A 15,158-nucleotide genomic window follows, 5' to 3' on the forward strand; every position below is an offset into this window, starting at 1 on the left:
CTAATATATAGACCAGACATGACTACACAGGGCACCCTTAGTACTTGTACTAATATATAGACCAGACATGACTACACAGAGCACCCTTAGTACTTGTCCTAATGTATACACCAGACATGACCACACAGGACACCCTTAGTACTTGTCCTAATATATAGACCAGACATGAGTACACGGGACACCCTTAGCACTTGTCCTAATATATAGGAACCAGACATGACTACACAGGACACCCTTAGTACTTGTCCTAATATATAGACCAGACATGACTACACAGGGCACCCTTAGTACTTGTCCTAATATATAGGGGACCAGACATGACTACACAGGACACCCTTAGTACTTGTCCTAATATATAGACCAGACATGACTACACAGGACACCCTTAGTACTTGTCCTAATATATAGGGACCAGATATGACTACACAGGGCACCCTTAGTACTTGTCCTAATATATAGACCAGACATGACTACACAGGGCACCCTTAGTACTTGTCCTAATATATAGGGACCAGACATGACTACACAGGGCACCCTTAGTACTTTTCCTAATGTATAGACCAGACATGACTACACAGGACACCCTTAGTACTTGTCCTAATATATAGGGACCAGACATGACTACACAGGGCACCCTTAGTACTTCTCCTAATATATAGACCAGACATGACTACACAGGGCACCCTTAGTACTTGTCCTAATATATAGACCAGACATGACTACACAGGGCACCCTTAGTACTTGTCCTAATATATAGGGACCAGACATGACTACACAGGGCACCCTTAGTACTTCTCCTAATATATAGACCAGACATGACTACACAGGGCACCCTTAGTACTTGTCCTAATATATAGACCAGACATGACTACACAGGGCACCCTTAGTACTTGTCCTAATATATAGACCAGACATGACTACACAGGGCACCCTTAGTACTTGTCCTAATATATAGGGACCAGACATGACTACACAGGGCGCCCTTAGTACTTGTCCTAATATATAGGGGGCCAGACATGACTACACAGGGCACCCTTAGTACTTGTCCTAATATATAGGGACCAGACATGACTACACAGGGCACCCTTAGTACTTGTCCTAATATATATGGACCAGACATGACTACACAGGACACCCTTAGTACTTCTCCTAATATAGAGATCAGACATGAATACACAGTGCACCCTTAGTACTTGTCCTAATATATAGGGACCAGACATGACTACACAGGACATCCTTAGTACTTGTCCTAATATATATGGACCAGACATGACTACACAGGACACCCTTAGTACTTGTCCTAATATATAGACCAGACATGACTACACAGGGCACCCTTAGTACTTGTCCTAATATATAGGGACCAGACATGACTACACAGGGCGCCCTTAGTACTTGTCCTAATATATAGGGGGCCAGACATGACTACACAGGGCACCCTTAGTACTTGTCCTAATATATAGGGACCAGACATGACTACACAGGGCACCCTTAGTACTTGTCCTAATATATATGGACCAGACATGACTACACAGGACACCCTTAGTACTTCTCCTAATATAGAGATCAGACATGAATACACAGTGCACCCTTAGTACTTGTCCTAATATATAGGGACCAGACATGACTACACAGGACATCCTTAGTACTTGTCCTAATATATATGGACCAGACATGACTACACAGGACACCCTTAGTACTTCTCCTAATATATAGATCAGACATGAATACACAGTGCACCCTTAGTACTTGTCCTAATATATAGACCAGACATGACTACACAGGACACCCTTAGTACTTGTCCTAATATATAGACCAGACATGACTATACAGGACACCCTTAGTACTTGTCCTAATATATAGACCAGACATGACTACACAGGGCACCCTTAGTACTTGTCCTAATATATATAGACCAGACATGACTACACAGGACACCCTTAGTACTTGTCCTAATATATAGACCAGACATGACTATACAGGACACCCTTAGTACTTGTCCTAATATATAGGGACCTGACATGACTACACAGGGCACGCTTAGTACTTGTCCTAATATAGAGGGACCAGACATGACTACACAGGGCACCCTTAGTACTTGTCCTAATGTATACACCAGACATGACCACACAGGGCACCCTTAGTACTTGTCCTAATGTATACACCAGACATGACCACACAGGTCACCCTTAGTACTTGTCCTAATATATAGACCAGACATGACTACACGGGACACCCTTAGCACTTGTCCTAATATATAGGAACCAGACATGACTACACAGGGCACCCTTAGTACTTGTCCTAATATATAGGGGACCCAGACATGACTACACAGTGCACCCTTAGTACTTGTCCTAATATATAGGGGAGCAGACATGACTACACAGGACACCCTTAGTACTTGTCCTAATATATAGGGGACCAGACATGACTACACAGGGCACCCTTGGTACTTGTCCTAATATATAGGGACCAGACATGACTACACAGGGCACCCTTAGTACTTGTCCTAATGTATAGACCAGACATGACTACACAGGACACCCTTAGTACTTGTCTTAATATATAGGGGGCCAGACATGACTACACAGGGCACCCTTAGTACTTGTCCTAATATATAGACCAGACATGACTACACAGGGCACCCTTAGTACTTGTCCTAATATATAGGGACCAGACATGACTACACAGGGCGCCCTTAGTACTTGTCCTAATATATAGGGGGCCAGACATGACTACACAGGACACCCTTAGTACTTGTCCTAATATATAGGGACCAGACATGACTACACAGGGCACCCTTAGTACTTGTCCTAATATATATGGACCAGACATGACTACACAGGACACCCTTAGTACTTCTCCTAATATATAGATCAGACATGAATACACAGTGCACCCTTAGTACTTGTCCTAATATATAGGGACCAGACATGACTACACAGGACATCCTTAGTACTTGTCCTAATATATATGGACCAGACATGACTACACAGGACACCCTTAGTACTTCTCCTAATATATAGATCAGACATGAATACACAGTGCACCCTTAGTACTTGTCCTAATATATATAGACCAGACATGACTACACAGGACACCCTTAATACTTGTCCTAATATATAGACCAGACATGACTATACAGGACACCCTTAGTACTTGTCCTAATATATAGGGACCTGACATGACTACACAGGGCACGCTTAGTACTTGTCCTAATATAGAGGGACCAGACATGACTACACAGGGCACCCTTAGTACTTGTCCTAATGTATACACCAGACATGACCACACAGGGCACCCTTAGTACTTGTCCTAATGTATACACCAGACATGACCACACAGGTCACCCTTAGTACTTGTCCTAATATATAGACCAGACATGACTACACGGGACACCCTTAGCACTTGTCCTAATATATAGGAACCAGACATGACTACACAGGGCACCCTTAGTACTTGTCCTAATATATAGGGGACCCAGACATGATTACACAGTGCACCCTTAGTACTTGTCCTAATATATAGGGGACCAGACATGACTACACAGGGCACCCTTAGTACTTGTCCTAATATATAGGGGACCAGACATGACTACACAGGACACCCTTAGTACTTGTCCTAATATATAGACCAGACATGACTAGACAGGGTATCCTTAGTACTTGTCCTAATATATAGGGGGCCAGACATGACTACACAGGGCACCCTTAGTACTTGTCCTAATATATAGGGGACCAGACATGACGGCACAGGGCACCCTTAGTACTTGTCCTAATATATAGACCAGACATGACTACACAGGGCACCCTTAGTACTTGTCCTAATATATATGGACCAGACATGACTACACAGGACACCCTTAGTACTTCTCCTAATATATAGATCAGACATGAATACACAGTGCACCCTTAGTACTTGTCCTAATATATAGGGACCAGACATGACTACACAGGACATCCTTAGTACTTGTCCTAATATATATGGACCAGACATGACTACACAGGACACCCTTAGTACTTCTCCTAATATATAGATCAGACATGAATACACAGTGCACCCTTAGTACTTGTCCTAATATATATAGACCAGACATGACTACACAGGGCACCCTTAGTACTTGTCCTAATATATAGGGGACCAGACATGACTACACAGGACACCCTTAGTACTTGTCCTAATATATAGACCAGACATGACTAGACAGGGTATCCTTAGTACTTGTCCTAATATATAGGGGGCCAGACATGACTACACAGGACACCCTTAGTACTTGTCCTAATATATAGGGGACCAGACATGACGGCACAGGGCACCCTTAGTACTTGTCCTAATGTATAGACCAGACATGACTACACAGGGCACCCTTAGTACTTGTCCTAATATATAGGGACCAGACATGACTACACAGGACACCCTTAGTACTTGTCCTAATGTATAGACCAGACATGACTACACAGGGCACCCTTAGTACTTGTCCTAATGTATAGACCAGACATGACTACACAGGGCACCCTTAGTACTTGTCCTAATGTATAGACCAGACATGACTACACAGGGCACCCTTAGTACTTGTCCTAATGTATAGACCAGACATGACTACACAGGGCACCCTTAGTACTTGTCCTAATGTATAGACCAGACATGACTACACAGGGCACCCTTAGTACTTGTCCTAATGTATAGACCAGACATGACTACACAGGGCACCCTTAGTACTTGTCCTAATATATAGGGACCAGACATGACTACACAGTGCACCATTAGTACTGGTCCTAATATATATAGACCAGACATGACTACACAGGACACCCTTAGTACTTGTCCCCATATATAGGGACCAGACATGACTACACAGGACACCCTTAGTACTTGTCCTAATATATAGACCAGACATGACTACACAGGACACCCTTAGTACTTGTCCTAATATATAGACCAGACATGACTACACAGAACACCCTTAGTACTTCTCCTAATATATAGAGACCAGACATGACTACACAGGGCACCCTTAGTACTTGTCCTAATATATAGGGACCAGACATGACTACACAGGGCAGCCTTAGTACTTCTCCTAATATATAGGGGACCCAGACATGACTACACAGGGCACCCTTAGTACTTGTCCTAATATATAGACCAGACATGACTACACAGGGCACCCTTAGTACTTGTCCCAATATATGGGGACCAGACATGACTAAACAGGACACCCTGAGTACTTGTCCTAATATATAGACCAGACATGACTACACAGGGCACCCTTAGTACTTGTCCTAATATATAGACCAGACATGACTACACAGGACACCCTTAGTACTTGTCCTAATATATAGGGACCAGACATGACTACACAGGGCACCCTTAGTACTTGTCCGTTTTTGTTGCCCTGCTATATGTGCTGACACTCCTTACCCTGATATGTGAGCTGCCATGTATAGATATTTATGTGCCCAGATGACTGGGCCGCATGTTGTACACCCCTGGCCTATAGTGTAAGCACCTTTCATATTTGCACGGTTGCCCTAATGCTGCTGTAATGCAATCCTATCTAGATGAAGATCATCACACAACTCTAATCTACAAGAAGTTCTTTACTCTCCGTCTCCGATATATATATACATATCTCTTACATGTTATAGGGAGCACTGAAGCTGAATGCAGTACAAAGCTCTTCAGCTACAAACCAACATCTCATATTTCTCATCATAGGATCCTCGGCCCTTAATCCATAACCTCAGGGGCTTCTCTCCCAGCATGCCGTGCACCGTCACTTCTGTCTCATAGGCTTTGTTTGTTCTATAGGAGAAAAAATATAGCAGATCCAAATATCATACAACACACATATAGATCTGCACACCCGTATATAGAGGGATCATTGACAGTTAAAGGTTTTTATCAGCATCCCCTAGCCACAACATAGGGGCTCACGTGCTGATTGGTGGAAGTCTCACTACTAAGCCCCCCACTGATCCCGAGAACAGGGGCTACCCGCACCCCTGCAGTGAAGAGGAGACTGAATGGAGTGTTCCATTCATGGGACTGCTAGAGATAGCCGAGTGGCAATCGCTTGGGCACTTCTGTAGCGCCATTAACGTGAATGGAGCGCCAGGCACACATTGTCGGCCAGTGCTCAATTCAATGTGACTTCACCACAGGTAGGAAAAGTGACCCTGTGAAGAGAAGAGGAGACGAGGGACACCAGTCGCAGGAATGGTCAGGGTCTCGGCAGGGAATAACTTGCAATTCTGGTACAACCCCTTTAAGATATTCCAATCACCGGAGGAATGGACAGATGACCATACACTTACACGTGTCCATATCTACTATGCAGTGTACACGCAGGTTCGTATCACATGTGGGTTCAAGTAGCCAACATTCACACTGTATATAAGATCATTCAGTATAGCAGATGGTTTGATGGAATTAAAGGGGTTTTCCGGGACTGAGATATTGATGATCCCCAACTTCAGGGCAGGTCCTCAATATCAGATTAGTGGGGGACCACAGCCTAGGACCTTCTGGTGATGAGCTGTATGAAGAGACGGTCAGGTGGCACTCAGGAGGGCGCTGTGGCCTCTTCATGTCATAGCAGCGGTGTCTGATATAGCAGTTCAGTTCCATTCACTTCAGTGACCTCAATGATTGGTGGGGATCACAGGCAGTGGACACCCAAATGAGCTCAACATAAGGATAACTCATCGATATTTTAGTCCTGGATACACCCTTTAAAGGCTTTATGCAATCAGGAGAGACCCAGCTGATTGCTACTATAGGCAGCAGTTGTTGCTATGGGGGTCTCCAGCTAACTGTATAAAGCCCCATTTACACGCAAAGATGATAGCTCAAAATTAGTTCAAAAGATAAGGAGAATGACAGTTTGAGCGATCATTTAGCATAAGGTACTAATGGGCGCTAATGCCCATCAGTACTTTAGCAGCTTCATTTGCATGCAAATGAGCCTCCAGGAGCTGTTGCATAACTCAGCAGGTGGTCTGAGCTCTGTAATTAGCTCCATTGTTCAGCCAAGGGCTGCTTGGAGAAAACAATGTAATCTCTAGCTCCCCTGTAGACAACAGCCTGTGGTCTGTTTTCTCTCATGGGCTGCACAGAGAATACAATGTTATCTCCTGCTCCCAGCGTGCATTCTGAATGATGGTTTTTAAACTCAACTAAAAATCATCATACAAATGAAAAGCGCAGGATGGTAGTATTTACACACAACGATTATCGCTCAAAAGCCATCGTTTTAACGAATATTGAGCGATAATCATTGTGTGTTAAAAAGCCTTAAGGAATGTCCTTTTCCCGTGATTTGAAGGAGTCTCCTTACCGGGCCGTGAAGGTCACCAACAACATCTCCTCACTGGATGAAGTGTGACTGATGTGTGCGTCAAGCGTCCCGCTGGTGGGGGAGATGGAAAATATATCTTGCCCACTTTGTCTTTCCCGTTTGTCTGAAAGTGAGAATAAAGGGTGATTTATACCTTACATTACAGCAGATCTGAGGCTCGTATAGACCTGCTATTGTAGATTAGCTACACCGCCATATTTGTGGGGGTCCGTGTTAATCCAGACACCGTGCATGGCCACATTATAGCCTATGAGGATGCTTTTTCACTGTGACCCACTCATGGCATCTCCTATTCCTGTCCGTCTTACTGATGGGATGCACCAATGTGCTGTGTCTGTGTATATGGGACAGCATATGGACTGGTGTCCATGTACTGTGTGACTGAAGTGGAGCCGAGGCTCCTGGCCGTGACCTGCACCTCCAGCTCTTAGCCGTATTGGGAGGATAAACTTATTGGGCGACAAATCCGTCACTTATCGGTCCGTTTCTTGTAGGATCTGTTCACATCAGCAGCGGAGCCTCCGGCACGGATTTTCGTTAACATACAGGATGAAATAGTGCTGCATCGTCTTGTGTAATGCTGGACGGCTGGTTGGAAACAGAACAGACACCATTATTTTCATTGGGGTCTGTTCAGCTCCATCATGCGCTTCTGTTCAGCTGGTGGGTTCCATTTTCCTGCTCCCATAATGGAAAATGCAAGCCAAAGCGCCAGTGTGAACGTGGCATTTGTTGGGGAGCGCAACTCCAGCCTTTTCTAGTACTGCAGCAGTGCAGCTCTATACGTACGGCCGGCGTCACACGGGTGAGAAAATCACGCCAGATTTGTCCATTACGAGACGCACAGATCTTGCACGAATATGAACCCCATTCTTCGGAATTTGGGCGTACTCCCGCATCACATCTCCCATTGTTTTCAATGGGGCCGGCAGCAGCATTGCACCACATGCTTCCGTGTTTCCCCAAAAATAAGACCCAGTTACATTGCATTGAAAAAAAATATAGGAATATATATTTGAGCCAAGCAGGCTCGGTCCAGGTCCCTCCGGCTGCGCTCCAGAGGTCTGGCAGGCTTCCCGCAGTTCTTGGCCACAAAAAAAAAATCACTTCCTGGTTACAGGATTCATAAATCCCGCCTCCACGAAGCGATGGTTGCAATTGGTTCATCGAGCTCCGCATTGATTGGTTCTTTGAGCGCTGCTTTGCCAATCAATGCAGCACTTAATGAACGAATGCAATGGCTGTGATTGGTTCTTCGATCACTGCTCAGCCAATCACAGACATTGCGTCGGGGAGACAAGATTTATGAATTGGCTAGGCTGCTGCTCAGCCAATTAGTACGTTCCGCCTCCGCGACATGATGGCTGTGATTGGTTCTTTGAGCGCCGCGGCTCAGACAATCAATGCAGCGCTCAAAGAACTAATCACATCCATCACGGTGATCCTGTGTGGCTGGCCGAGGACTGCGGGAACCGCCCTAGAGCTCTGGAGAGCAGTGTGAGGGACCGAGTGTGCAAGGTAAGTTAAAAGAAAAAAAGTCATTCACTGAAAATAAGACGTAGTGCCTCTTTTGGGGCAAAAGTTAATATAAGACAGTTTCTTATTTTCGGGGAAACATGGTGGCTGCACCCAATGTGATGTGAGATTTCCCTATTGAAAACAATGGAAGAAACTCTGCGATCCTCCCCGAAGTGATGTGAAACGGTTTTGACATAAAAATGCCTCACATCCGCGGGGAAATCACATGTTGGCGATTGCAATATCGGGCTGTGATCCGTGGTCCGATATCACACTCGCCCGTGTGAAGTTAGCCTAATAGTCCTCTCCATTTACCCAGTAAAGCAGTCCAGTAACTTTTTGATCCACTTCTGTTCATCAGAAACACTTCTTGTGTCCTCGTTTGTCCCACGAAGCAGATGCCAAAATCCACAGTGTGGCAGGAGAGCTGCAGCGCCGGCACGGCGAGGTACGCGCTCACGGGGACTTGCTGCAATGATAACATTGTGCTGTCAGGACGGTGCTTGTATTTGGAGGACACGATGGATGTGATGCAACATGAGGAGTCACCTGAGAGCTCTTGTTGCTGTACTCGATGAGGAGTCGCTGTGTGAAGTGCAGCTTCCTCTCACCGTTCTCCGACTGAAGGATTTGAACCCCGGGCAGCATCTGATCATCCGGCAGGTTCTGGTACGTCAGCAGTTCCAGGGTTGTGCAGAATGACACTTCAACCTGTGCAGGGAGAGTATTCTTGCGGTTAGTCATTAGGATCTATCTGCTCTATGGAGATAATGGAATTGAGGGATTTGGGGCAGGAAAGATGCAATAATACAGAATTTTACTCTAATCTTCATATTCTACCCAACGGCTGTGCGGTTAATGGAACATAAAGAGCGCTAAAACTTGTCTCATGTCCAACGAAAAAGTCTGTAATAATGCAGAGCCGATATGAAATGCCAATGGTGACCGGAGGAGTTACTGGGGGCACTGCCACTTCCTCACAACTATTTGTATGCATGAGGCCCGTGCCACCCGTACACTCAGCGTCTCTAATGTTGGAGTTCGGCGACCAAGTAATACATGGTAGAAGACAAAGTTTCAGTGAAGTTTGTGATTTGTTAAAGTGTTCTCTGCTTCTGTGTGGAAAACAATAATGGGGGCAGCTTCAGATGACCGTATGTGCTAATGGCGATGGGTTCGTTCGCATGAACATTTTTTTTGTGTGCATTTCATGCGCGCCCAAAATAATAGGACCTGCTCAACTTACCTGCATATTTGTGCACCAAGGGCTCCGTTGAGGTCTATAAGAGGTGTGCAATTGCGCCATATACATGGACCTCATTAGGTAAATTAGCCTTTTAAATCACGGAAGGCGTGTGTCGCTCATGCATGTGATTTGGCCCTGCGTCCACATAAACTACAGTACTACGCGCAGATACAAATCACTCTTGTTCACTGTGCAAATACGTTGGGCTGAAGTGTGTGCAATTACCATACGGTCATGTGAGGCCGTCCTCAGGGGGTATTTACAGCGGGGATTTCTATGTGTTGTGAGATGCATGGAAATCACTCGTGAAAAGAACCCGTTATTTTAGATAGGGGCGGTTTTTCCCTCGCAGCGATTCTGTGAGAAAGATAATTATTGCAGCAAGTCCTATTTTAGGTGAATCTGATCAAGAAACGTCTATTATTGGAGAAAAAAGAGGATTTTTTACTCACCGTAAAATCTCTTTCTTGTCATTGGGGAACACAGCAAAGACCGTGGGATACAGCAACTGCCACTAGGAGGCGACACTAAGCACAAGAAGTGTCAGCTCCGCCCGCTGGCTATATCCCTCCTGCTGACACCCGGCTAATCAGCTTGTATGCCAGCAGTAGGAGCCGCCATGCGGGAACGGAGAGACAACAATAGTCAGTAATATGACACAAAGGTTGTAACTGTAATGCAAACACAGCACCATGTGCGACTTACAGAACTGGGTCCTGGTCATATAAAGAACGTGGCGGGGCGGGTGCCGTGTCCCCCAATGACGAGAAAGGGATCTTACAGCGAGTAAAAAATCCTCTTTTCTGGCTCGTGTCATTGGGGGACACAGCAAAGACCGTGGGGCGTCCCACAGCCGTCCCTGAAGGTGGGTACAAAATAAATCATAAACGCATGCAGTCAGTTCACAGCCGTCTGTAAAACCTCCCGACCTAGCGAAGCGTCGGCTGATGCAAATGTGTGAATTTGGTAGAACTTAGGGATGACCGGGTAGCCGCCCTACACACTTGTGAAAAGGGAGGCACCATGGCAGACCGTCTATGAGGCCCCCACTGCCCTGGCAGAGTGTGCTGTCACCTGAAACTGTGATGTCTCACCCTTAGCCCGGTAGGCCCCAACCACCGCCGAGCGAATCCAGCGTGAAATGGTCATGGACCCTCCGAGATCACAAATAGGGAATCAGAGCACCCGAATGCCGAGGTCTGTTCCAAATAAATCTTCATGGTTCGGACTAGGTTCAAGGTGGACATCTTTTCGCAGGGGTAGGCGCCAGGGAGCGTCTGCCAGTAGGTCGATGAGCTCCACGCACCATGCCCTCCGAGGCCAGTCCGGAGCTTTGAGAATCACTGGTAGCCGTTCCTTCCTGATTCTCCTGAGTAGCTGGGGAATGAGAGGCACTGGAGGAAACACATAGGGGAAGTGAAACCCCTTCCATAGAGCAGTCAGTGCATCTGCTGCTAGTGCTCTGGGGTCCCTTGATCTGGCTAGATAGACTGGAAGCTTCTGGTTAAAGCGAGACGCCATCAGGTCGACATCTGGCTGACCCCATCTCCGACACACGTCCTGAAAAACCTCAGGATGCAGCTCCCATTCCCCTTGGTCTACCAACTTCCTGCTGAGGAAATTGGCTACCCAATTCTCTACTCCCGGAACGAAGACTGCTGATATCGTGGGGAGATGATCCTTGGCCCATGACAGGATCCTCTCCACTTCCGTCGTGACCCCTCTGCTGCGAGTTCTGCCTTGATGATTTATGTATGCGACGGCGGTCGCATTGTCCGACTGGATCCGTACCGGAGTTCCCCTCAGCTGAAGCGCAAAGCGCTGCAGAGCCCGAAATATTGCCCGCAGCTCCAACACATTGATTGGGAGGCCGGATTCCTGTCTGGACCAGGTCCCTGTGCCACTAGGTCCCATAGTGTGCATCCCCAACCTGTCATACTGCTGTCCATAGTAAGAACTTGCCACTGCAACCACCATCGGAGGGATTGCTGTGTCCCTGGTGGAATCCTTATCTTCTAATCGAGGGAGCGCGCCGACCTGTCCCATCTCAACAGTATCGTCCACTGCAAGGGGCGGGTGTGGAACTAGGCAAAAGTAATCGCCTCGAAGGAAGCGACCATCAGACCCAGAACTCTCATCGCATACTGGATCGATACCGGACGTCAGGACAGTAGAGAGCTTATCTGCTTCTGGAGAAGTTGGCACTTTGCTGCCGGAAGAATCACTCAACCCTGCAAAGTGTCAAAACACATCCCCAAATACTCCATGCGTTGTGATGGTACGAGTGACGACTTCTAGTGATTGATCACCCATCCGAATCTGGTCAATGTATCCATGGTGACGCGCAGGCTGTCCAGCTTGTCCTGCCGGGTCGGGGCTTTCACCAGGATGTCATCCAGATATGAGATGACGACAATCCCCCTGGAATGTAGGATCGCCATCACTGCCGCTAGGACTTTTATAACCACCCTGGGAGCTGTTGCCAGACCGAATGGTAATGCTGCGAACGGAAAATGCTCCTCCTGGACCGCGAATCGGAGAAAACGCTGGTGCGCTAGACGAATGGAAATATGCAAATATGCGTCCCGGATGTCTATTGACGAGAGGAACTCCCCTGGTTCCATGGACGCGATGACCGCCCACATCGATTCCATGCGGAAATGCTGCACTTTCACAAAACGGATCCGTCCTTTTTGGAAACCACAAAAAGGTTGGAGTAGAACCCCGTAAAATGTTGAGCGGGGGGAACCCGCACAATTACCCCTTGGTCATAGAGGTTGTGGACTGCTTGAAGAAAGGCATCGGCCTTTCCTGGATCCCTTGGGGTTTAGGATCGAAAGAAGCGATCGTGTGGGCGGGCCAAGAACTCAATGGCATAACCCTTTGATACGACCTGAGCCTGCCAGACCTTGTTGAACTGGGAAAGCCGTCCCCCCACCCTGTCCGAGACGGGTGGGGGCTGTTCCTCATGCCGAGGGCTTGTTTTGGGGGGCTTTTGTAGACTGAGGACCCGACCGCCAAGATGACCTTGGCTTGAACGATGGTTCCTTCTTTTGTTCCCGCTCCTGAGGGGCCTTCCATCCCTCTGACCTGCGAGGACTTGTCCGACGAAAGGAGTGAAAATGAAAACGTCTATGCTGTGAGGATGATTGCTTAGGGCGATTCTGTGGTAAATGAGAGCTCTTTCCCCCCGTGGCTTCCGAAATAAGCTCATCCAGCTTTGCACCGAAGAGGCGAGATTCTACGAAGGGAATGCTGATCAGTGACCCCTTGGAGGAAGCATCCGCATCCCAGGATTTTAACCACAGACTCCGGCGAGTCGCTACAGAGGCATCGGTAGCCCGTGCTACTAACTTGGCTGCACCCATAGAGGCTTCACAGAGAAACATGCCTACCTGTTCGATCTGTTGCGCCATGTCCACCAGATCCCCAGGAGATGCACCCTCGAGAATCCCCTCACGTAACTGCTTTGCCCAATCCGTATTAACCTTACTGACCCATGACAAGGCAAATATGGGCCTGAGGGCTGAACCTGCCACCTCAAACACGGACTTGTCCAAAGACTCGAGCTTCTGGTCTCGGGGGTCCCTGAGGGAAGAGGCATCCGCCGTGGGCAGAACTGTGTGTTTTGCCAGGCGGGAAACAGGTGGTTCGACTACCGGAGAAGCCGACCACTTCTCCACCAGATCGTGTGGAAAAGGGTACTTCACATACAAATAACCCAACTTGGAAAAGAGTCTGTCAGGAACCTTCCATTCCTTAGACAGAGCCTTGTCAAAATCTTCATGGGATGGAAAAGTCCTTGGAGGGCGCCTGGGCTGCCTAAAAGAGAAGGACATCCCCGGCGTTTGGGGCTTCTGCTCAGTGAGCTGAAACGTTCTCCTACCGCCACTACCAAGCTTTCCACCATTGCCGAGAACTCAGGAGCCTGCTCCTCCTCTGCGTCAGAGACCGAGGAGGATTCTGACAACTCCCCCTCTGAACAATTATCATCTCTTGACGACCGCTGCGACCACAAAAGCGACGAGGAGGATGGTGACCGGGAAGACACCCGCGAGCTGGAGGGCCTATCTCGCTTCCGTTGATGGCCACGATGCGAGCCATCCCTGACTCCCTCATGTGTAGCAGCAGCGTCCTGGGACAAGATTCCGCGATCCAGTCTATCCAGAATCGTACCACACGCCCGATTGAGGTCAGACACCGCAAGAGACAGGGAGCGGGCCCATTCTGGCTCAACCATAGGTGAGGGCTGAATGGGGGAGGTGCCTGAAAGTTGTACAGCCGCTTGTTTTGCAAGGGTACAGCCTTTACAAAAGGGCTCAACCTGTCTGCATACAAATTTCCTATTACAGCAGAGCAAGCAAAATGCGTTACTCTCGCTGTTCCGGGTCCAGACTCCTGAGCTCTGTGGTCGGACATGGTGCTGGGAATTTACAGGATAACTGCAATTTACTCGCTAAATCAACTATTGCGCATGCTGCCCACAGGAAGGATAACGCAGCGGGGGGAGCTAGCCGCCAGGCAGAGCTTACCCTTGGTCCAGATGTGGTCTGGGGAGCCGCAGGGCCCAGAGACCAGAATGCCATCCACCGCTGAAGAGCTCCTTGAGGACAACTGTTAGGATGCAGCAGGAAGGAGAATGGGCAGGGAGGTTTTAAATAGAGACGCGCTATCTCCCGATGCCACGCCCCCTCCGGAAGTCTACGCTGGTCAGCCGAGAGGTACTCCTTCCATACCGGAGTTCCTCCTCTGTGAGCCCACCGGAAATCACAGCCAGGTATCTCACTGGGGCCCCCTCCACCTCGAAGTGCACACTGGTGACACACCAGCTCTGCACTGCACAGCCAGCCACATCTCCTCCCCAGACGGGTGAGTATAGGGTCTGGGGCATGGGTCGCATTCTGCTGCAGGATTTGACCTGTCTGAGTGCAGGCAGCCTTACAGAGGATAATGAATATAATGCACCCCAGGCCATAGAGGGTCATCTGGGCCCGAAAAAGCGCAGAGTGAGAGGCAGCCATGTAAAGAGAATGTACC

The 15,158-nt window shown here is 47.9% G+C and overlaps 1 protein-coding gene across 2 annotated transcripts in view; it reads right to left on the minus strand.

The window, feature by feature from the left end:
- Positions 1-5,601: 5,601 nt before the first annotated feature.
- The window catches only part of DLEC1 (DLEC1 cilia and flagella associated protein), a 102,250-nt gene continuing 92,693 nt past the window's right edge, over positions 5,602-15,158 (minus strand). For both annotated transcript variants that reach the window (XM_066585791.1, XM_066585792.1), the window contains exons 36-39: positions 9,425-9,586; positions 9,191-9,344; positions 7,337-7,460; positions 5,602-5,802 (exon numbers count right to left, since the gene is read on the minus strand). In XM_066585791.1, the coding sequence (XP_066441888.1) occupies positions 5,679-5,802; positions 7,337-7,460; positions 9,191-9,344; positions 9,425-9,586 (564 nt within the window). In that variant the 3' untranslated portion in view covers positions 5,602-5,678. The remainder of the gene's footprint in view (positions 5,803-7,336; positions 7,461-9,190; positions 9,345-9,424; positions 9,587-15,158) is intronic.

This window comes from Eleutherodactylus coqui, chromosome 12 (assembly GCF_035609145.1).
Source record: "Eleutherodactylus coqui strain aEleCoq1 chromosome 12, aEleCoq1.hap1, whole genome shotgun sequence".
In the NCBI taxonomy this organism is placed as follows: domain Eukaryota; kingdom Metazoa; phylum Chordata; class Amphibia; order Anura; family Eleutherodactylidae; genus Eleutherodactylus; species Eleutherodactylus coqui.